Source organism: Gobius niger (genome assembly GCF_951799975.1).
Source record: "Gobius niger genome assembly, chromosome: 17".
Lineage (NCBI taxonomy): Eukaryota > Metazoa > Chordata > Actinopteri > Gobiiformes > Gobiidae > Gobius > Gobius niger.
Window position 1 is genome coordinate 20,182,402 of NC_136868.1, and position 25,046 is coordinate 20,207,447.

The following is a 25,046-nucleotide window of genomic DNA, read 5'->3' on the forward strand; positions in this document are numbered from 1 at the left end:
ATCTTTCTTTCTGTCTATCTGCCTTTCTTCCTCTCTCATGTTGTCACATACACCTCTCCGCCCCCTCCATTTCCACCGACAGCACATTACTCCCTCCATCACCTCCTCTCTCTCACCTCTCCACATCTACATCCATCCCTCACTCCAGGGCTAAATTGGCTGGAACACTCAAAGAGTGTGTTAGGGACTCGACAGGGCAGTTCGCTGCTGCATTAGAGAGGTCTTAGCTGGAATGAGGACTTGTTCAGACCCAATCACTGTTGTCCAAATTAATTTGGGTCCCGTCAGTTTCAATGTTGCCGGGTGTATAGAGATAGACATTGAGAGCTGTTACGGATAGATTCACTCCTTGGGGTGCAGTGCTCACAAGCCATCTGCTAAAAAACGAACCAATGAGTGCAAAAGAGGAGCGAGGAATAAGGCACAGGGATAAGAATCAGGATTTAGAGGGAAGAAAACAGCGCTTCAAATTTATTTTGTGAGAAAATCTTTTGTCATAGGGGACTAAATTTGAGTGAGTAGGAAAGCGGCGTGACTTCCCTGTTACTTTCAATTTTCGAGTGATATCTTTGTATTATAAGAACACTATTATATTTTTTCTTATACCGTACGCTGCATCCGCTTTATTCATAGTCTGTCCCCTGCTGCTCAGGCCTTGTCTCTTTGTCTCGCTGTTTATCCAGGATCTGTTTATGTCTCCCTTTATTCGTTCTGTGTTCTGTTCTCTCAGAGCCTTCATTTCCGTTCTGCGTATTCACCGCTCCACTCTGCTGTGTCGCTGCGGCTCTCATAGTCAAATTCACCTTGTCCCAATCTTTTTTCTCTCCCCATCAATCTCATGTTCCCATCTCCCCCTTTTATTCGCTCCCTTGTATTTAATCTGCCTGGGTCGCTGTCGTCTTCCATCACTCAGCCACCGTATACGACTGCCCGGCGGTGACTGCTTGAGCCCCTGATCACTTCCTGCACATTCGTTTTCGGTGGCCTGACAGAGTAGCCTGCTCTAAGTGTTGAATAACAGATGTGTAAATTCTTTATTAATGTTCCCTCTGTACGCCTTGTAGGATGTAAAACAGCCAGGCAGTCGAAAAAGGGAAGACAAATGCCAAAGCAGACAACAAACACTATTAAATCACATTGTTTTTTTTTTCGCTTCAGAAAACAAAAACTTTCCTAGACGCAATAAAAACCACTTAACGGTGACATTACTGTGAATTTAACCTTTACATATTCAGCTGGGTCATATTTGTTCAAGGTATAAACCCGTTCCGGTGCCTATTATTAGTGACAGTCCATGTGCGATTGTGCATTTGTATAATGAACTTGTAAGCCAACAGACACAAGAGGGAACCGTTTGAACACAAGGTCTCTGTGCGACAGATGGTAATGAGGAAGAGGCTGAGGGAGGTTAGCGGCTCACTGTGTGGGTATTCTTTCACTGTTTAGTGATAGGAATTTGGGAAAAGATGCACAAGAGTAGTTGAAAAAGAAAAAAAATTATAAAATATGGCTTTGGACAATTTGAGTTACTATCAACCCTCATGTTTTAATCTGTAAACTCACTAACGTTTGATATGGCATGTTCTTGATTAAGCTTTGATTTAACACAGTTGACTAATCCTATAAATACGTGCCTACTTAAATTCTCTACTTATTGATGACGTTAATACGTTAGCAGGTTGTTGTCATAAATTATATAGATAACTAAGTGAAAAGTCACATCTTTTTATTTGTATTAAGGTTTTTAAAATGGGCTATGTACACACGTTTAACATTTGATCCCTTCTTATTGTTTCTACCAGCCTTTGACAGCCATGCCTGAATGTATCCAGTCGCTGAGAAGGCAGCGGCCGGATTACCTGGCTGACTTCACCAGTGCCAGCAGCGCTGATAACTCCTGCTCTTCCTCCGACGAAGAAGAGGATGATCGGAGGAAGGCTGGAGGAAGCAGAGCAGTGGAGAAGAAGAAAGTGTCCTATGATCTGGGAGACAACAAGGAGAAACACTTGGCTGAGCGAGCAGGTTCGGTTTGAATAAACTTTTTCAAATAACCTTACAGTAGTTTTAATGAGGCATGTTTGTTTTGTTTTACTACATCACATACTGTATTATATTTATTCTGAAATGAATTTATTGTTTTATTTTATTTATAAGTGCAATGGAAGAATGGAAGAAAAAACGATTCAAAAATAATATTTCAGGATTTTGGACATAGGGCCGCATTTCCTAGTTATCCAGAGTATTGTTGATTTCTGGAGATTTTTTTCAATTTTTTTTTAATTCATGCAGTCCTTATATTTAAAGAGTTTAGTGGTGCTAGACTTGTGCCAGGCTAGCGCATGTCTATGGTAACTAGTAGCCTGCACTGTGCCTGACCCAAGCACAGTGCACCTGAGACAAATCACATATAACACCAGCCTACCGATATAAATGTCTGTGTTGACTGAATAGTTTAAATAAATATAACCATTTTGTGTGGGGTTTTTTTATGATTTGAATTTTATTGCGTTTTTGAGTAATTACAAGTAACAATAAACAATATTGGCACAAATAGACAAGAAAAAAAAAGAAAAAAAAAAGACATGGTACACCCAGTTAGAGAAATAGGTCTATCCACCCGAGATTCCGTTTTAGACAGGAGACTTACCTACACCTATAAAGGTAAGGTAAGAGTCCCATTTGGTGTGAAAGCAATCAATCTTGTCCATTAATCTATATGAGAGGCGTTCCAATGCAGCCAGTTTGCTGAGCTCCTTCAGCCACTGGGTCCTTGGTGGGGCAGATTGAGATTTCCACTGAGAAGTAATAAGTTTTCTTCCCACCATTAGTGCAGTCTGTATCCACTCTGCATCCTTGGGAGCGAGGTCCTTAAGAACAGACGGATCGCCCAGTGTAAAAAGTCTTTGCGAAAAGGGTACATTATGCATCACAATTTCTTTAAAGTATCTTTGAATCTCCCTCCAGAAATCCTGAATAACAGGGCAAGTCCAAATCATGTGAATAAGTGTTCCCTCTCCTTGCAGACATTTCCAGCGGTTTGCTGAATTTGTGAGCTTTGCTCTGTACATTTTATGTGGTGTCCAGTATAACCATTTTGCATTTTAAAGAACTTATGTTTGAGCAGCATCAGTTTCCTGGTTGTAAGGTACGCAGCGGTGGAGTGATCTGCTAGCTTACCGGGTCTACAGTAGTTTACTACACGTGGAATTCACAAAGGAGCTTTCTACAAATCAGATATGGCAATGTTTGGAGGACGAGCTCATGATTTTGAAGAGGTTTTTAATGCAGGCTACTAGTTACCATAGACATGCGTTAGCCCAGAACTAGCCTAGCACTGCTAAACTCTTCAAATATAAGAACTGCATGAATTTAAAAAACAAAAAAATCTCCAGAAATCATCAACACTCTGGATAACTCGGAAATGAGGCCCTATGTCAAAAATTCTGAAATATCCTTTTCATTTTTTCATTTCATGTCATCTTTTTAAGTTTTTTCATTGTATACTACATATCTTCTATTCAGACGTTGTGTTCGGATCCACTCGGATGCACCATCACTATAGTGCCAAATGTACATGTTCAATACACTCCAGGCAGCAGGCACATTTCCATATAAATATACACACTTTCACATCCTTGTACTAATGCTTCGAGTGTGGCTTTCATCACTTCCCACTGTGAACTTCCACACTTCTAAAAGCAGGAGGTTTTGACAGAGCAACCGAACGTATGGCCAACTTTTTATTTTATTTTTTGGGGTGTCAGAATCACTCAATGTGCATTAAGAGTTTGATTGACTGAATGCATAAAAATGTATGTAAAATGAAGAATGCTGCACATATAAAAGTTCATAAATTACAATTGAATGCTGAGCAAATCCATAATAACATTGATTCAATTAATATGTGAATGTTGTCATAGAAAACCAGCAACTGAAACACATTTTTTTGCAGTAAAACAGAGTGAAGATATGTCCTTCCTTGTGGCCTCAGACAGACAAATGCTCCAGCTTCGGAAAGCACTCTTGAAGAGAAAGCGTTGTGAATAGTCCATTTGTAGAGAAGGGAAGGTGAAGTGAAGAGGCAATGATAGAGAGAAAGCGCGTGCGAGAAAAAACACTTTGGTTGTTTACCTTGAAAAAAATCATTGAGTCTAACGCTCAAATATTCCCCCTTTTTTATTGCGGAGATGATAAGGCTGGGAAATAGCTACAAATCCACATCAACTCGCACTCGGCCCTCTGAAGTGAGAAACAGGCACCTTTCACAGCAGCTTTTCTGCTGACCTTGGAACAGAAAACGGATAGAATTTCTGCCTCAATGCATTCTATTTGCAAAGAAATAAGAAACAAACACCAGAAATCCCAAACTTTATTGTTTGTAACACAGGTCAGTTTACTCTTCTTTCCTTCATATTGATGGTTTTCAATGTTCAACTCTAATCTAAATATTTACTATTTACTTTTTATTTGTACGAGTACAACAAATTATATTTGAAATATTTATCTTTTTGCTAAACGAGCTAGAGCCAGATTGAAGCTACAGTTCTCTGTTTTCACAGTCAGTGGTGGCCAAAACTACATGGTGTTGGATTCTGCCAGAACAAGAGAGGGCAGCACTATAGGTCAACATCTAAATCATTTATTAAATAATTTTCATCAGGTCAGATTAACATTTGGTCAAATATTACAACTTGTGCTTTCCAACAAGTTGAAAAAAATGGTGCTGCATCACAATCGTCTTGCTTAACCGGTTGCTACTGAGAATGAGGTCCAATTGTTGTATTTTTATATTGACTACATTCTCATTTAAATCCAGCCATTTGAACCTCACTCTCAATAAGCAGCCATTTTAGTCACAGTCGGCAGCACTGTGTGCAGAGATGGACTGAGGAAGAACTCACATGCCAAGCTCTTCTTCTCCATACCATGCCACTAAAGGGCTGCTCTGACTAAGCCCTGTAATGCTCTCATTTGGCATTCACCACAAGCTGCACGGTCTGTAGTCGCTCACACATGTACATTACGTGTGCTTCGTTCACATAGACACACTTCATTAGACAGGTGACCAACTGGATGGCTTTCCTGGAGAGGGTATTTGCGTTTATAGCCTGTGCATTTCTACCGAATGAAAGTGTGCTTAAGACAGTGGCGCACTGGGACCTTATTACAGTGCGTGAGTTTTAGCATTTTGCCGTCAGAAGGCTGGCTCATTCACTCATGTGGGATAGCATCCGGTTCTGGACAATCTCTATTTTCACATCACACATAATCTCATAATCCCAGTCATCAGACCGATTTATACAAATACAATATATATATATATCACATTTATTCGCTTTTATACATTCTAAATGCTTTTTATAAAACCTTTTCATTCACATGGACACACAAACTGATAGATTTGACTTTTGAACATTCAATTTTGTCACCTTATCACAGAGCAATGATAGAAAATGCATGATGTAGAAGTTCTTTCTGATTTCAATACCTCACTTATTGTTTGATGTATATACACAACAATAAAAGTGTAACTTTTTTTTGTCTCAGCTATTAAAAACAGCAGCCCAGACTCCAGCTTGACACTTTATGCACATTCTAAACAACTGTAAAGCCTGGTGTCTCATTTTTAAAACTTTCAGCTAGATATTGCTCCTGTGATAACGCTTGGTTAGTCACAATTAAAGGGACCAGGCTGGTTTTCGTAAGGAGCATTTTTAAAATCTCGTATACTAATGAGGGCCGGACTTTGATCGACAAGCTGTTAGCATCTCAGTCGTAAGAGTCTGTTATTGCTTCATATTTTGTCCCGGGGGCCCAAAAGTGCCATGGCCCACAAGTAAACGTCCCGATTCTACTGAATACCCTGCACACTATTGGATTAAGACTGAGTTAAAGTGAGAAAGAGTTTCTATATTTTCCACCCCCCAATGAAAACCAGCTGTCAGGTTTTGATTCTCCTGCACACACTGCGGTTGTTAATAACGCATGCGGACTGGGTCAGTGTGCCACGGTGTGACTGTGGAAGATTTAACAGCACACTTCATGCCCAAAGCCACTCAGAGATGGATGGAATGCAGGATGGAGCGACTCTGACAGTTACTTGGGGACAGAGATGCCACGAGACAGGATCAAGAAATTGAAATGTGACACAACCAGTCCGTAATCCCTCCTTTCTTTTTGCCCTGTTTCTGTAGGTCGAATGCACTGGAAACCTCCAATCAAGTCTCTCAAACCTGGTCCCGCCCCCTCCGCCTCGCCAACTCTGACTGAACCAATCAGGCGCTCCATCTCCTGTCCCCGCTCCATCGCCTCACTCTCATCACCCAATGAGGTGCGGTCTCTGTCGTCCCGACCGTCTCCCACGGTCCCATTAGCCACGGCCCTCGTCAGGCCCAGCTCGGCTACACTACGGTCCCATTCGCTCAGTAGAAGTGGATCCGCCCACCGTGTGCCCCATAGCAACAGCCTGGGGACCATCCACTCCAATATCGTAAGTTACTATTCACCGGCGAAACTCTGGATGTCAATGCCTTGCTATATTGAGATAACTCTTCAGCCCCTCTCCCCAAATGTTGACAGCCTAGTTTGTACTCGTTTACGGCTTCTTTGCCGATGCAGAATATATTATCTGTCAGCCCCAAAGAAAATTATAAGTCCTCCCTCCTTACTGTACAGGGCAGCGCACAACAATGATCTTTTATCCTGTTGCCATATGTCCCTTTCCACCTGCCTCTTTCACTTTTCAACTGGGCTGTAACCTTTGAATGTTGTGCTTCTTTTTATAGATAGGCCTTAACGCTACCAGCTGTATTCTAGTACAATGTTTTTTTACTTCCTGTATAAATAAGTATAATAAAAAATAAAATACAAAAAATAAAGACCATGTTTTTATACACAAACTCACCTTCTTATTTGTCCTAAAAAAACAACAACGGTGTGTTTAGGTGGACTCTCTTACAAGCCTGAGGAGTAAAGAGCAGGAGATGGAGCTGGTGAGACAGACGTTGGCTGCTCTGACTGCGATGCGGATCCGATTTCCAGGGAAGACGGAGGACGAAGCAGAGGCTGTGCTGGACGATGTAGGTGCCAGTAAATTCAACATACAATTGCATTTGGACAGTACTGTATCTGAAACAGTTACACAAACATGAGTCCAGGCAGAGCCTCTCTGGACCAGAGCGGCCACTAGAGCCAGCTGTGTGCACTGTGCTCAGTATATTGGTGACCTCCAGCCTCCCCCTGCTGAAGTGGACGCCTCCCATTGTCTTTCATATGACCTCAGCTATAACCTGTCGCTTTTTTTCTTCTCCACTGCTCTGCTATATTTAGTGTAGCGTTTGTCCATGTGTCTTTGATCCTCCGAGAGTATAGTGTAATGTTGTATTAGTGGACTGCACATGTCGTCACACTTTTGTATCATACATTATGTAAATGTTGAACACAAATTGTAGCTTTAATGGTGCAGAGGGTCAGTAGCAGGAGGGTAGGAACTGTAGAGTCCTCCAGGAGAGGAGAAGCTGTGGCTGATCTTCTGGTCCAAGTGCTACTGTGCAGCTGGAAAAACAAACAGTTCCAGTGTGTCATTATGGTCCTTTCTGAAAAGACAAGTGTTCTTGATGCTACAATTATAGCTTTGAAAACAAAAAAGACACTTTTGTTAAATTACTGACCACTACAGTATTATATCTAAATAGAAAAGTAACTAAAGCATACGTATAATATCCACAAATGTCTCCACTTTAAGAATTAAAGAGCACTTTGTTGTTGCTCATCAAACATACCAAGTGAAATTTAGTGACTCAGAACAATTACTTGTTTTAATTATTATTCTCTACCCAGCCAGCCACACATCATACTGAGTCCAGAATGATACTACACTTTGAGGTGCTCGTATCCTTTTGTGGCAGTTCATAATAATATTAAATAATACCAGTTCAGGTGTTGCTGTGGTTGTCATTTATGAATATCATTACTTACTTTTTAGCTTAGCCCAAGTCCCCTGCACATGTTATTGGTGCCGATGGTGCTGAGCAACATCTGTGTGTTTAGAACATCTCCTCACCATTTTATGGCCAGATTGTTATTGCAGGACATCTGGTGTGGGCCACAGATAGCTTTTATTTTGAAAGCAGATGAAGTGTACAGAAATTATAATTTTAAGATCCTAAGGGGTTTATCGGTACAAGGCCACTTTATTTATTTACGCTTGTATTTGTGCCCACAGAGCAGCTTTGCCCAGTCCGTACCCGGGTTCTTCTGATTTAAATACAGACCACAGATTTGCTGTGGCACTATTATGTACAGTAGATGTTCAGGTAGATTTTTTATGGTTTCATGGTTTATGTTCTTTGCGTGTGTATTTACCATACTGTTGTGGACCCATAGTCATACGAGCAATAATATCAGTAAAAGTATTTGGCTAGTTCTTATAGACAGTCATTATGTTGAAAAATGTATGTGTGTATGCCTCGTCTAGGCGTGTCAAAGGCTGTGACAAACAATTATCAGTACACCTGTACAGTTAATGAAGCCTAATGAGGTCACCATGGAAACACAGCTGAGCCTCTGCACCTGTACGTCTCAAACTAAGGTTCAGAACGTACCTTAGAGAGAGACACTATTCATTTGGCATAAACACTTTCTATGCATTTCCTGAAGCCGAGCTCTAATTGGGCTAATTTTGTGTTCTACCAGAGTAATTGCTGTCCTTATCTTTCACTCAGCCACAGATTTTAACATTGGAGGAATATGAAAGGTATTAATGCATAGAGCCCATGTTCATCTAAAGCAAACACGACTACACAATGTGCATATGTTTATGGTACAAAGCAAACAAAGTAACAAGAAACTTTCTGATAAAGTGCTCAGTGATCAACACCTCAGTCCTGTGTCTGTGAATCCCTGGGAATAGTTTGCATGTGTATGCAAGAGTGTTTGCTCATGGCCTTCCCGCTGGGATGCTGTTTGCTGGGGATCTAGGGAGCTACGTGAGGGGTTTATGTGCAGCAGTTCAGAGATGTGAATAAGTCCACACAATAACAGCATTAGTAGGTATGCAACAAATTCTTTTTTGTACAACTTTTTTTTACGAAACAATCTTGCTCTTCCTCTGCAGATTTAAAACATTTTGTAGACAATACGCAAAATGTTATACGCAATTGAAAATAATGTGTAGTACTATACTCAATACTATACTCTCCACATCATTTGGATCCCTTTCCAGATGCTAAATAAGGCATTGCAGTGTCCTTGCCACAATATGTCATGTTGAAAAAGAGAGCTTTTCTATGTGTGAAATCATAAAGGCTTTACTTTAACAGATAGAGCCCAGAAATGGTACAGATTCCTGGTCTGGCTGAAGTGTGAAAGAAAGTCTGCCAGGAAGGGTGTTCAAGTGTGGAAATGAGATCTCCACCACATCTACCTTTTGCCTCTCTGACACGTTCTTCTAATTTTAAAATAATCATACATGTGTGACTAGACTCAAGGGTGATGCTCCTTAGCGCGGCACTGACAGCTTACTATAGACTTGCATCCTGATTATATGGATCCACTGTCCTGTATCTGTCTGTAACTTTTGATGCTGAAGTATTTTGAGACTTTTGGATGCCTTTGGATTGAACTGTTTCTATTTTGGTTTTATTTTGCAGATACTTGACAACTGGAAATACCATAAACCAAAGGTGGCCTCCTATTGGTTAGTGAAGTTGGACTCAACCAAACAACGAAAGGCAAGTCCTATACTGTATTTACACACACAAGTTTAAGCATTACAGCCTCTACAGCCACAACATTGCGACCACTCAGGGATGAAGAGAATAACACAGATTTTCCAAGCTAAAACTTTATGCACATCTGGAGTGAGGCCGGTCATGTGTATGTTGTATGTATGAAGGAAAAGTTTGTGTTCATTAAGGTAGGAACATTCATCTTGATAATCATGTTAGGTTAAAAGGAAACAAAAATTACACCATTAATTAAAAAATATCTTAAAGAAGCTGATTGTTTTTTTTAATGCTTAGTTTAAATCTCTGCACAGTTTTACATTTTTCTTTGAACTAACTCATGTCTTGGCAGGTGTTCACAAAACATTTTTACAATTATGTTGCAGCTGAAAACATTATTAAATAATAGAAGACCATTTAATGCCACTAATAAAGCACATTAATCCTTGTCTGTCTGAAATCTTAAGACATGATTTCAAATAAATCTGAAGCTCAGTCTCTACTGTAAAGTACTATGGTCATTAATCGACCATTTACAGCTACATTTGAGGCTTTGCTGGCAAACAACACTTGACCAACATTGAGGTCACCCTTCTTACATTCTTACAAATCCAACCTCATGTGGGACGTCCATGTAAACTCAGTCTATAAACGGATACAACAGGGACTGTACTTTCTGCGTACACTAAGAGTATTTGGTCTTGAGCAGAAAATCATGCTTATATTCTATCATGCTGTTATTGGAAGCTTTATCATATACGGAATATCTGCGGGGTTCGGGAATTTGACGGTCAAAATAAATCAGAATTGACTAGGTTGGTGCACACAAAGTGATGAGGGTAAAAGAATACCCATGGTTACAGTACATATTTGTGGAGGTTGTGAGTGAAATTATCTCAGATCCATCCCATGTCCTGCAGTCCCACTATGAGCTGCTCCAATCCTGATGACGCTATATAGAGTCCCAATCAAAAACAAAAAAAAGATACCGAAACCGGTATAAGAACTCCTTCCTTCCCAATTTGGTGGGACTCAGGCCAAAAAGCAGAGCGGTGATTGTGCTTTGTGATGTTCTGTCTTGAATGTTATGTCCTGTTTTATGTGTGGCAGCCTGTGTGTCCGAAACAAATTTCCTTCGGGACGAATACAATGAATCTTGAATCTTGATTTTGACCCGTAAGTGCAAATACTGTAAAGAATATATCGATGCCAGATAAATATGTTTTTTTAAATATTGCATGATGATGCTATGGTAGTTATGATGACAGGGTTGATGGCTTTATGCTTCGTCTGTGCTTTTCTTTTATAAACACTGAAATGATCCTGGGAACACAATATACACTTTTGAATTGTGGTTATTTATTGTTGTTAAAATGCCGGTGTCTATGCGTTGACACATTTCGCCGGTGTTTGAGAGGCAAGTTTTATGACTTGAAAATAATTCCCATATCAATCATCTGAGAATGACTGAAAAAAGCGGAGACATCATTACCGTGTCAGACCGCGGTGCACACACCAAACAGGCTGTAAACAAAATACAAGCCGGGACAGGGCATGAAAAAACATGGCATCCGGTAGGCGTGTCAGTAATGATGTGATCCCTCAGCTGTTGCTCCGTGCACAACTGCGCTCGGTTGTGTTGTGGGCCCATCCGTGTCTTATTTGGAGTGGAGCAGCCTAATGAGCGGGAGGCAGAGGTCAGGAACGCTGCTCTGCCGTCTGATTACCATACCAAAACATGTGTGCGCGCGTGTTTACTTATCTATCAGTTTGTGCCACACTTGCATCACACACATCGCTGCCGGGAGAAAACCTCTGCCTCCTCCACTTTGCCATGTCTCACACAAGCGAGATGGGCATGTAAGTAATGAGCACCGAAGATTCAACGTCAATAGAGCCACAATGGTGCACTCCGAGGAGGGGAGAATAGAGAGAGAGGATTGGGGGGAGGTGGGAGGGAGGGGGGTGGGGGGGTGGTGGATGATAGGAATCCAGCGCAGGTGTCCTCAGATCGCCAGGAACCCTTGACACCTTCTCCCCTGCACTGTCGCGGAGCAGCAATTAGTCCGCGCCTATGCTTTCCACTGTCTCCTCCGCTGCTTTATGTCCTGCCACTGTTAGCGCCACTCACACACACACAAAAAAACAACACAAAGATACATCCGACTGGCTCCGTGTGTGTACGGGCTGATGAAATTGCATTTGCTTTTCTGATTGTGAACTTTAAGAAAAGGATTTTAGATAAAGACAAATGACTAATTTAACAGCAGGAGCAAATGCCACTTTACGCATATATTAGTTTTTGGGAGTGTGCCTTTGTGATTTATTTTCTCATTTGTTTCCCACCCAGGTGCTAGACATAGTCCGTACCAATGTCCGCTCGGCACTGCAGCGCATTTGGAGAGAGCCTGAGGTAGAGAACCTTCACCTGTACAGGCTGTTCACCCGCGTTTTTAACCGGCTGCTCTGGAGCCACGGACAGGGCCTGTGGAATTGCTTCTCAAACACTGGGTAGGTCATGCTATAGCTGCACTCCAGTATGTCAACCTTAGCTATTAAAGGAACAGGCCACCGTTTTTCTGTACTGAGATATGTTCTTACCTCAGCTTAGATGAGTTGATGCGTACCTGTCTGGTCTTTGTGCGTGTGCTCAGTCATGCAAAAAGACCAAAGATGACGTTAGCATTTAGCCTCTCCTCCTCTCCTCTATGGGGCCAGATGGGGGTGAAGTTAGAAGCGACCAAGCTCTTCCACGTTTTCCCTATTCAAATACGGTTACTTGAGTAGTAGTTGTACAAAATTAAACATGTCGATATTCTAAGCGGATAAAAAGGGGTACTATATTGTAAAGTGAAGATATAACTGCGCGGACATGCTAAGGTATTATTACGCCTTACAATATAGAACCCCTTCTTATCTGCTTAGAAAATCATTTAATTTTGTGCAACCATACTTGGATCGTGTAACTACTCACGTAACCGTATTTAAATAGTGAAAACGTGGAAGAGCTTGGTTGCTTTTAACTTCACCCCTGTTTGGCCCCATAGGATAGGAGAGGAGGAGAGGCTAACAACATCTTTGGTCTTTTTGCGTGACTGAGCGCACAGACAAAAACTAGACAGGTACGCATCAACTCGTCTAAGCTCAGGTAAGAACATATCTCAGAATGGAAAAATGGTGGCCTGTTCCCTTAAGTGGCAAAAATATTGTTCATCAAGTTCGTAATCCAGTTATGTCTTCATTTGACATAGACAAATCAGACAATACGGTCATAAAAAGGGTTAATGGCAAACCCGAACTACCATTTACATCTATGGTTCTTTGCAAACACTGAATAACATGTATTTCTACTGTTCAGTTTTTTGTTTTTAAAGTAAACACTGTGAACATTGTCATTTTTCTGTTTCATTTCATTCATCGTCTTTTTGTTGCAACTTTCACTACAGTTTTCTGTGTCCTTAAACTTTTCACAGTTTTGGAAGAACATGGATTTACTCCATTTGACTGACAAAAATCCATACTCTCTGGAATACAGAGTGTGAATGACAGGCCCCCCTTACCTCGCCACACTTCTCTGAAATTGAATGAATAAGACATGTCACCATAACAGACGCAGGGTGCAAATCTGAGCTTTTTCTCAGATGAGACAAAGTGAGCAGAAGCCACATAAGTTTAATGCAGGTCTCAAAGTTGTTGGTTTGTTAGCAAAGGTTTTTCTTTCCTTCAGCTACACTTCTTTCCACACTTTTTCATTTTTCTTTTTCCCTCCACACTTTCAGAAAACAGAAAAAGCAACCAGTAGTGTGGCTCCTCTCATCACCACTCACCGCATCAACAGCATTCCTCTGTTATCGTTCTATAAAACCCCAATACCCCCAAAATAAACATTTCCATTTTCCTTTTTTTGTTCATGCACATGATTTATATATTGGGCTTTCTTTAAAGCCAGACATGGCTATGAGACAACTTGAGCTGCATGAAGCTGCTCATGACATGTTCCTTTCATGCCAAAACTGTCCCACACATGTAGGGAGAGAACAGCTATGCCCCAGACAGCTGACATGCATGTACTCTTTAATCTTATCTTTAAGATGTGACCTACAGTGTATCCTCTATATTATGTTCTTGGGGTCAGTAGTAGGGAGGTCGTGTGTACCTCGACAAGAGAAGGCTTAGATGTGTAACTAAAGAAGCAGTCTACTGATCTTCTACTTCCTGCTCCTGTGCAACTGTGAAGTAAAAGAGAAGTGCAGCAATTGGCACTACATTCATTAAATAAATAAAACACTTTTTTCTTTATTGGGCTCAACGAAATTTATTGATTTGAGTAGATTGTCAAATCTGTCATACGGTTGGTTTATCTCATTCTGTATGAACTCATATCGATGCACGATAAGATTATCATTCTTTATCTCTAGCACAATGCTGGTGTGTGGTTGCCATAACTTGCTGTATTGTCAAAGACATCTGTAGGGAAGGCTATAACACAACATGAAGGAGAGCAGTGGGGGGTCTTGGTGTCCCACAGCGGGGGTGAAGCTCTTCAAAAAAAACACCCTCTTAATCCCAGAGTCTAGTGCTAACTCCTCTGCTTGTCTTGTTTGATATTTTGTCTCAAGTACTTACCAGCAATCAAACAAACCAGCGGCTATTGTGGTCCGTTCCTTGACTGGGCTTTGAAAAATTACATGGAGAAAGAGGATAAGAATGCTTAATTTTAACCCTTTGAATGGCTCCGCTCCCTGCTACGGCGGAACTGAAAGGGTGTAGACATCAAACGCACCCCCTGAGGTTCGGTGTCTGAGTTATAACACAGTCAGGGGCATGTCTAGAGTTGAAAAGGAGGGTTAACTGTACTTATCTTGTTACCCCCTGTGTCTGTCTTTCTTCCTGCGTGTCACTATGTGGTAGATACGGTCTGTGGTGACCATAACACCTGCCACTTGGTGGGATTGTGGTTGCATATTGATTTGATTTAGGTTTTTTGCATCTCCTTATTGATGATGTCGGCTCAAATTATGCAGAACTGAAACTTGTTACCCTACCTGACAGAACTGTTGTCTTTAATCAAAGTTTATTTAGGTTTAAAGCATAAAATGTGTCCGAATGTTTAAAATGAGGCTCATGGATTGCGCATGCTTATCCTGTAGGTCGTCGTGGGAGACCGTCTTCAGTCGGAGCAGTGAGGTGGTGTCCCCTCAGGAGCTGCAGTGCTGCCGGCGGCTGGTCCAGCTGTGCAGAGACTGTCTGTTGGTTGTCTACAAGTTTGTGTTCGAGTCCAGGGGCTCATTGACCGGACTGAGCCCCGAATGGGACGACACCAGGTGAGAACGGGGATTATTTATTAATCTAAATAAATACATAAGGGATGGTGACAAAAAACAGTATTTGGTAAACTAAAATGAATAGTACTGGTGTTGATGTGATAGTTCTTTGGGCAGTTGTGTCTGCTCAGCCACACTAGTTATGTCTTTAATGGCTCCTTCAAGTCAGATTCCATAGATTTTTCTTTAGTACTTTTTTTTTTCTTGTAATGAAACACTTCCACAACTTACTACAAGTATAAGTAGAAAGATTTAACATTTTTAACATAGTCCAAGCTACAGTGTTTGTATAACTCTTTCCTTTAGCTTGTTGGAAACCTCTGAGCTATCATCCCTTAACCTCAGAAAAACAAACAAACACAAATCAGCCTTGTTCTATTTCAGACTTACTCCCTGAAGGAGATGGGACGCAGGGCTTACAACTGAGTGAACTTTTTAAAGCACATATGCTCTGGGCTGGCAGACAGGAGAGGGCTGGCTGAGGCAAGGGAGCGTGCCGTTAACAGGAAATAATGGCCCGCAGATTAGCGCGCAGGTTAGCCCGAGGCCTCCTGGGGCCTGCTTAATTCAATTAGAGCCCAGATGAGGCTGTGCTGCAAATGACCTTACGAAGGGAGAGAGAGTTCCTTTTATCCCCGGGCCTCGTTTTACATGATTCATAACTCATAGGTATTTTTAACAGGCTATCACTTCACACCTACGGTATAACTACCTCAGCTGTTTAAGGGGGGAGGGAGAACACTATAGTCAATGTAGTACCTGTTTTGTTATAATCTGACAATCTTAAATGACTGTTAGTTGATGTTTTATTCAAGCTAATTATAACTTTATGTCATTGTCCATACAATTTAAATAATTTGCCCATAAAGTTGAAATAAAATGATATAGTTATTTTACCTTCCAATATGTCATCATTTTCACAGCATCAGCATTCAGTCCAAAGGAATTGCTGTGCTGGATAATGATTATACTTAAAAATATCTCTATGGGCAAATTACTCCAGCATTGTGGAGCCATGTAGTCCTATTACAGTGTAACCTTAACAATGCCATATAAACCATACACATTTAGAGCACCCATAGCTAAGATCTTCTTTTGTTAATATCTTTCCACTTATGCATGCTGGGGTGTCTCTCTGTATTCTCTGTATCTATCTGTGTATGTGTGTGTGTGTGTGTGTGTGTAAAAAAGCATTCCATTAGCCGCTGGACCAGCCTCAGCCCATGACTCCGCCGCTGCTGCTGTTGTCGCTGCTGCTTCCTCCTCTTCTTCCTCCGTGTCCTCGCCTCTCGACGCAGGTCTCTGCTTGGTTTAGTTTGGCTAAACCCCCGCTGCCTCCTTTGTTGCACTGTACCTATTTGTCACTGCTTTTTACTGTTGTTGTTGTTGTTTTTTTTACTGCTTTTGCTGCACATGGCACTGCACTGCTGCAACAAAGACCCGTCATATGTCAATGGCTGTTTGATTACTATATCCACAGTCCAGTGGGGTCTGCTTTCCTTTCTCTTATTAACAACAAATTTAGCATAGTCAGGTATCACATGTATCCTCCCAAACAGGATTTTCATGACAGTTGATATGAGAAGGAGAAAGTGTAAGGCCATTTTTGTTTGTTCTTGCCACAACAATTTGCCAAGATTGCTTCTGCATTACCATTTGCTGCCACATGCTAAACTGTCTTTCACACCCTCCCTTTTCTGTGAAGAGCATCTTAGCCTGAGCACTTCTGAAGTTTGAGTGGCCTGAAAAGAGCTAAGCCTCACTCCATGAGGCATGCAGCAAACAGTCCTGATGCCACTTCACATCGCTGAGAAGCAATTAGGAATGTTTCCTAGTAGATGCATTTGCCTATAATGAAAACCTGAACGTGTGTGTGTTTGAGTGGATGACAGCGGGCTTTGCATGCAGCTTGTCATGTGGCTGCTACACAAAATCAGCCATTCTTTCACCAAATGTATACAAGTGCATTGTCATAATAGAATATTTACACACTGACACCTTTCATTACAAATTCCTATGTCATAGTAACTGCACATTTAGACCGTACTGAAATTACTTGATGCTTATTTTACAGTATACAATAGTCTGGATGTACAAAATATTCCACTTCTGTTTCCAAGATCTGTGCACAGTTTGTTCACACAAATTCCTCCAAACTTGCAGGACTGTTAGCAGAGGTCTCCATTGTCACAGACACCTGCTCATTCGAGCTGAGCCCTCTCCTGGTTAGAGTGCTCTGATCAGGTGTGTCAACAGCTTCTCCCCAGTCTTTCCAAAGTCCCTCAGTCTGTGTGGGCAGATGAGAGGTATAGCCTAATAGCCTCACTAATGACTTTCCTGTTAAGCTCGGAATTACTGTCGCAGGCCAAAGACAATTTTCCCATGATGACAAAAGTTTCAAATTCTATTAGCTTTCAAGCGTGTGGAGAATAGTGGAAGTAATTAGGGTTAATTGGGGTGTTGAGCCAAAAGTGGGCAACAGATCACCTTCAAAATACCGTCTTAGCGCTTTATTTTACAATTGTGTCAGCTATTGTTTGCAGCGTGCTTTTTTGTTTCTCGCGTGCGCCTAATTTGCAGTGGCAGTTGAATTTCTTTTTGAGGATTGGCGACTGATGTTGAGAGGCCAGATTGCAGGTTTGCATGCTATCGGTCCGGGCGAGGAGCGCGTCTTTCTGTCTCCCTGTGAAGTGCTGGATTGAAGCAAAGCAGAGATGCATGAACCATCCAACCCCCCTTTGGCCTCTCAAGCATGCTTCGCTGTGGCTAGGATCTGCTCCATGATCAAAAGCTCAGATGAACCTGGAAGATGCTGAATGAGAGGCCAATTAAACATAGCCTGCAGAGACAGCGTGGACGTGAGCACCTACCACCACCACCACCGCCGATTCCTTCTGTGCGTGCTGAACACGCTCAAAGTGCATAAGAGAGGAGGCCTGATGAATGTTCAATATTTGATTTTTTTTTCTTTGCATTTTTTTATGCCTATTTTCATGCCTTGACTTGGCATTTCTATGGAAATTCATGGGAGAACAGAATCTCTGAGTCATGCAGATCCAGATTACCATTTCAAGAGTCAAGAGAAACATATAGGAGAACTGCAGAACACAGACAAAACTACTCAAAATGTGACATCCCACCATACTACATTGTCACACCATTTCTCTTTTGTTTGATTCGTCAAAATAGTCAGTACCACTCGACTCCCCCCTTGCTAAAAAAAGGAGAAGAAAGAAATGTCAATAACATCACTTGTATCTTTGCCCAATACAAACATTCCTGGAGCAGAAATGCGCATTCCTCCAAAATATTTCCTCTTATTTTAATGACAGTCGTGGAATACATGCCCTAAAAATACATCCTCACTTCCGAGCTCTTTCAAGGACGTGCAGGTTTGGACTAAATGAAGATAATTTGAATCCCTCCTAACTCTCCCAGGTCTGAACATTGAAGCGGACGCCCCCCTTAGCGACACGCTCTTTCTTTAATTCTCCCCATCTCTTTTTTCTGCTCGACTTTGGAGGAATCTCCTCGGCTAATTTGTCCGAGAGGTATTTCACAAGGAAAGAGAGCTGTCAGGGAAAAGTGTGCTATCTTGGCGCCAGCTTAAAAAAACTATATATATATATATTTCTACACCGTGTAATCCTCAGCCCCACCGGCTCTTCTTTTGATTAGATTGTCACATCTTAACGCCTCTACAGGGACTATTCTTTGACCATTGCCGCTCATTTAACTGCCTGTACTTTTCTATTAGCTAAAGATCCTTACCACGGATACAGCGAGGAGGTCACACAGTGTATCATGTGCGTCAAATTGATGAGAACTGTACAAAAGCAAATGTTGTAAGTTCATCCTATAGTGTGAAAGAAGACACATTACTACTTGTCTATAGCGACAGTTGCATAAGCTCGCATTACGCTTAACCAGAGCTTGGCCATCTCATCTGACATTGCTCTGACAATCATATCTATCAAATAACAAGATAAAGATAGATAGCAGTGCCCAGGCCGCTCCTGACTCTATCTCAACCTGCCGCTGGTCTCATTCTCAGGTACTGGAACGCTGTTAGCAGGAGCTGCCTCACTGCTCTGTCTCGGTGGAAGGTGTCATAGGAAAGTCTTAGAAAGGTTCTGACGTCGGTGCCGTGGAATGATAGGTGAGGATACTTTGTTCATGACAATAAAAGCTCTCAGGCCAAAGTTCAGCATGGTGTTTATTTTTTTTAGAAAAGATATTTTTGCTTTGTAGAAGTTGCATACTATTTTCATCGTTCTTAGGGTTATGTGGAACAGGACTCTCACACTCAGTATCAAAAGGTCTGTCAAGCATTTGGGAAATCTCACCTGTGTAAAAGCATTCCCATACATGCACAAATGTTTTATGTATAATGATGCTGTAAATGTCTTTCACTGAAAAAATCATACTTTTTTGGCTTTGTCTACACAATATTACATACCGTCAACATGACATCCATCATGATATCTTTTGTACTTTGAATGCTAAAAGCTCCTTTGTTATCTTTTAATTTCTCAAGTTGAAGTCGAAGTTGGTACCTCACAATTAGAGGTCGTATGTGCAAACAAAATAAATGCCAGAACTTTGTGATATTTGGCTCCCGACACCTCTGCCCTGAACTCTATAGAATGACCTTTGCATATCTAATCCTCTCATTATTTCCGCCCTCTCCCCTAATCCCCCCCGTCCCTCCCTGGCTCTTGTCCGTCTGCCCAGGTATCTGCTGCCAGTCACCTCCCTGTTCAAGTGGCCTTCGTCCAGCTTTGGCCGCGTTTCCTCAATGGCCACTGCCCCGCGCTCCCGCAGTCTTCTCGCTGCCAGGATGGGACACTACTAAGATCACAGTGACAACGCTCTGGCTTCTGATGCCCCGACTTTTCACCCCGGTCTCCTTCTCACTCTTCTCACAAAGCCAAACAGCAGTAAACATATGTGAACCCGGAGCCCGCATAAACAGAGCCCTTGACTTTTTGCCAAATCCTTTATGGAAGAACATCAATGGGCAAGATAATGTAGACTTGCATTTTTTTTTTTTTTTTTTTTTGCCTGCCCTTCTTAAACCAGCAGACCACATCTATCCTCACCTCTCGTCCCTGGTGACTCCAGACTTTGTGGGCTTGGCATCTTTTGCTGTTGACTTTTAGGTGTATAGTCTTACTTCTTGTCTTGGTACTGTAAAAGTAAAGAATAACAAATACTAAGCAATGCAAGGATATTACTATTTATTTTTTAAGGTGTTTTCACTGGATGCAAAACAGATGTGAATTGACTTACTGTTCACTATTTTGCGAATGACGACAAAAAAAAAAGCGTATTTTTGCTGGCTTGTAAATTATGTTTGTAAACTTGAGTTATATTTATGTTTAAGTTATTTCCTCACCGACACTTTATTATTATTCCCCCCCCCCCCCCCCCCCGACACAAAGAAGATACATGCCCAGGAACTGTCGAATGCACCACGTTTTGCCGCCATGTTGAGAATGTTGATGTATGCCAAAATTATTGCATCTGTTTGCCACTCAGCGGTGCTCCCCTATGCTAAGTGTCGGGAGAGTTCAATGGTCCTAATGTGCACTATGCAGTTTGGCACATGCAGACCGATTAACTGGGTGCGCATTGAAGTACTGTCTGCATGCCTAGAAGAGTTTAGTAGTAGTAGAAAGGAGCTGCGTTTGCAATATACTTGAAGTTTTTGTGTTGTCATTAACTACGTTGTCTCTGCTAAGTTTGTCATCTGTAGTTTGTCATCAGCAGTGTGGATGTTGTTGGTCGTCGTTTTCCGTTTTTTTGTGTGGCACTTTGAATGATTTGGCTCATCAGCTGAACTGTATTGTACTGTAACAACAATAATTTGCCTGAGATGAGCAGCTGCATCCCCTTTCCCTGAACACAACTGTACAAGTGCCAGTATGCTGTAGGACGTGCCAGGAATAAGCACATCCTTCCTGTGCTTAGTTAACAGAAAACAACATAAACTTGGACCTCATCAGCTACCACAGGATCACTGTTCGTACTGGAAATAAATGCAGTATTATTTTGATGTACAAAGTAGCTGCAGCTCATTGTACAATCCCCTATGTTGTTTCATTGGATATACTATTAAAAACGCTAGTTGCGAGAGTATGTATTTAATCAGTCCGTTAAAAGATATTCAACTTATTCACATCCCACCCAAATGTAGTTATTAATTTATCATTTTTAATGCCAAATATTTGTTTGCTTCATTTTATGATTGTTATTTGAACTAGTAACATTTGATTAATGGTATAATTTATAGTTTTGACAGCAATAAAATGTTTAAACTACTTCTTCTGGCCTTCATTTTATGACAAACAAGTCTTTAAAAGAAGAACGAAGTAACTTGTTTATCTCAATAAATCCTTTTTGTAGTTTTGTAGAGGGTAATACAAGTGTTAATGGGATGATTGGGGGGTCTTTCATCTCCTCCTGGTGTCTCTGTCCAGAAAACCACCCTTGCAGCTTCCCAGCCTCCGCGTCGGAGGTGCAATACACAGTAATAGAATCACGAAGAAGAAGCTAACAGGCAAATGGGCAAAGCTAACTGCTAACTAGCGCCACTTTAGCCGTATTTACAGCCAAGTTTGAGTGAAAAAAATTATCTGCATTGTGTCATAGAGTGGTGGCAAAATGTACAATATCCCTCTCTCCCTTTGTCTTTTTTGTCAGCATGGTATTTACTCTCACAGACAATGAGTAAAAAAAACAACACACGCTACGACACCAGCAGTGGCGCTTATGAGTTACTTTGTTCAGCTTTAAAATGGAGGAAAATCGATGTATGGTTCGTTTAGTTGCTATTTTCAATAGTGTGTAATTGTGTTGCACCTAAAATTTAAATGCTAAAATAACATTATTATTCAAAATGTGACTTCCAGGTGTTGTCAACTATGCATTTGTCTCACATTAATTAATATGTATCTGAGATTTGATCATTGACTCAATGACACAAACAAGCAGAGTCAAGTGGAACTAATTATAAACATTGGATTTCCTTAGTGCAGTGGACTTGTGCTGAATGTGAAAACATCCTGTCTACCTGATATCCATTACTGCTGCACTGTGGCTTCAGGGTCAGCATCTGAGCGCGATTGCATTTCCCAGCAGAGCCCCCGTGGACAGGTGACACCCCCGTCCTGTCACTCTCCCTGGAGTAAGTGAGTACGCCCCGCAGCCTGTTCTTGTCCCATCTTGACCCTGCGATACCTGTGCGCGGACACTGTGTTAGCGTCACTGCACTACACACAGGTTTTATATAGTCGCAACCTCCAGCTATTCTTCAGCATGTGACATTGAGGCTCCGCATTGCCCTGGCCTTGGTCCTGACAGCTGAGCTCAGTGACTACCGACAAAAATGTCCGACAGCGGTGGTTCTCAACCTGTGGTCAGACTATTTCTGCTGCTAAGCTCTAAACTTTGCGTCACAACCTCTGAACTCGAGTCTTAAACTTGGCTGTTACTGTGACTATTACTGTTATTAGACTTTCTGTGTTGTGTTCACAATTTTAAAGTCACAAAGATTGCTAGAAAGAAAGATTTGAGAAAGTTAGAGAAAGTTTGTTAAATTACCCCTTTTTGTGAAATAAGTACCCTTTGGCTAGGAAACACTGGTTCAGACCACAGTATATGTCTGAACTGACAGGGTTAAGACATGTGTTAACATGTGTTAACCAAGTCCGGTTTTAGCACGGATTAGCCTACATTTAGTCCTGGTTAATCACTATATCAGTGATTTGTGATGTTTTCTTGTCAGTTTAGCCCCTCTGGTTGTGTTTGGATTCTGTCTAGGGTTAACATGACCTTTTTAATGGGTGTATCGTATTTTCTGGACTATAAGTTGCCCCTTTTTTCATAGTTTGGCTGGGGGTGCAACTTATACTCTGGTGCAACTTATATATTAAAATATATAATTTCACATGTTTGTTATTTTCACACTGACCGCTGCTAGAGGGTGCTCTAGGCTTGTGTACCAGTATCTGCTTCTCCTGCACCAGTGAAGATTCAAAAATCGTTTGGAGTGAGCGAGAAACTTGTGAGGGACTGGCGAAAAGTGGAGGTTACTCTGACTGCAATGAAGAAAACAAAAAAGCTAATAGAGGGCTAAAGGAACGAGTTCGCAAATGAGAGCTTGAACTACGTGATGCCGGGAAAGGCTTGTCAACGGTGCAGTTACGTCTCCATGCCCTTATGCAGGCTTGGAGTGGGTTAATAGATAAGCGCTGGTCCTTATTTAGTATCGCTTAGTCTTAGCTTAAATTAGCCTTAGCTCATCTTGGCATTCGTTTTCATGTGGTCTCTTCACTTAATGATTTTATAATGCGATTTTCCTGTGCTCGCTCTTGTTTGCAGTGCTACAAAGAGCTTCACTGTGTTCTGACCTTTCCCACTCATCACAATGCTCTCTCCCACACTCCCATACCTGGTTACTGTCCACTCTTTTATATCTATTTTTGTTTAAGACCACATGACCCATTTTTGGATGCCCTAAGCCAGCCTCTCTGGGAGCCGTGTGAGTGGTGGATGGTTCATATGAGATAAGGACGCAAGCACATATGCTGTAGTTCAAATACACATGCCCTGGCTTCAAAAACAGACCTTAATCCAGTATTTGAAATGGTAGAGAAGGGGGGAGAGAGCCATGTGATTTATTCTGTATTTATGACAGGCTGAATGAGGTGTCCAAAGGCACTGATGGCCTCCTTTCCCTGTCCGTGGGAGCTTTAAAATTGGGCCCTGCAGTGGAGTGTGGGCTTTCAAATGACAAAAGTGACCTTTCTTATCAGACAAATATTGGCCGTTACTCGGCTGTGTGAAAGGATGTGTGTGCAGAGATTACCTATGTCCTCGGCCCATTGTGTGGGTAATGGCTGACAGGACTCTCCACAAGTCAAAGTACGGTTTCTTCAAAATATAAAAATCTGTTCACAACATAACAGAGAAGTGGGTCTTCATTTACACTTTTACTTCAAGCCTCTCAACAATGGCAAAACAAACATTTTCATTTGTGTATATTTCAAATAAATCTTCAAATATTTTAGGCCTGTTTGATTTGGGAACCCAAAATGTGCAGGTGTAAAGATGATTCAAAATAGTTAAAACTAAAACTCACACCTATTATAAGGATAATGACATAGAAAATAAAGCAGAGTGTTTTTGTACATTTCATTCCCAAGTAGAAAGTGGCACCTCTGTCCCACTTGTGTGAAGCAACTGTTTTCTTTACCTCAGTGCAGCGTTTTGTCTTGACATTGATTCGTGTTTGTATGTTTTTTGTTTATTCTCTCAGGGACTCGTTCTCTGACACTCGTCGCAATACATTATGTGTTCTGCCTCGTTTACAGCATCTTTGCTCTCAGCGGGGGTCCAGCCTGTAACCGCCACATAAACCAACACACAAACACAAGCTGGATACGCTTCAGCCTTTCCCAATGTCAGCTATTCAACAGCCTCCGTGCAATACATTCTAATGACAACTAAATATCCCATTACAGCAAACAGCACCATTTGTACAGCCTGCTAATTTGTTTATTTACCGTGTGGCCGTGTTTGATGTGGCAAGGTATGTGGAGTTAGTGAGCGTTGCCAGGTTGAGACGCTCGCTCCAAACTTATTCAGAATGCTGCATACTCTGTTTTGATTAATTACCTCAAAGTGGGGCGTGATGTAATCAATCACTGAGGCCCCGTCAGACACACATATGAGGTGCATCTCATTTTCTTATCAATGGAGGTTGCCGTTTAGACCTTCGTGCACACTTTTTCCATTTTGTGATGACGTAAGTGTAAGAAAAATGTATTGTGCATTTTCTATCATGTAAAAATTGCCAAAATAGCCAATATTTATTAGACAAACTTTGATTCATGGATAGAGCATGGTTTGAATTCATGAATTTATTTTGTGTTGTGTCAAAGTTTTTTTTTTTTTGTTGGATAATGAAACAGATGAAACCCAATACGCAGGT

At 41.4% G+C, this 25,046-nt stretch overlaps 1 protein-coding gene across 1 annotated transcript in view; it reads left to right on the top strand.

Annotated features, from left to right (window-relative positions):
* Window positions 1-21,386, top strand: part of ttll7 (tubulin tyrosine ligase-like family, member 7) — a 57,117-nt gene extending 35,731 nt beyond the window's left edge. The window contains exons 14-20 of the mRNA XM_079574377.1: window positions 1,803-2,022; window positions 6,195-6,490; window positions 6,945-7,079; window positions 9,651-9,731; window positions 12,076-12,236; window positions 14,876-15,049; window positions 19,784-21,386. Of these exons, the coding sequence (XP_079430503.1) occupies window positions 1,803-2,022; window positions 6,195-6,490; window positions 6,945-7,079; window positions 9,651-9,731; window positions 12,076-12,236; window positions 14,876-15,049; window positions 19,784-19,904 (1,188 nt within the window). The 3' untranslated portion in view covers window positions 19,905-21,386. The remainder of the gene's footprint in view (window positions 1-1,802; window positions 2,023-6,194; window positions 6,491-6,944; window positions 7,080-9,650; window positions 9,732-12,075; window positions 12,237-14,875; window positions 15,050-19,783) is intronic.
* Window positions 21,387-25,046: the final 3,660 nt, after the last annotated feature.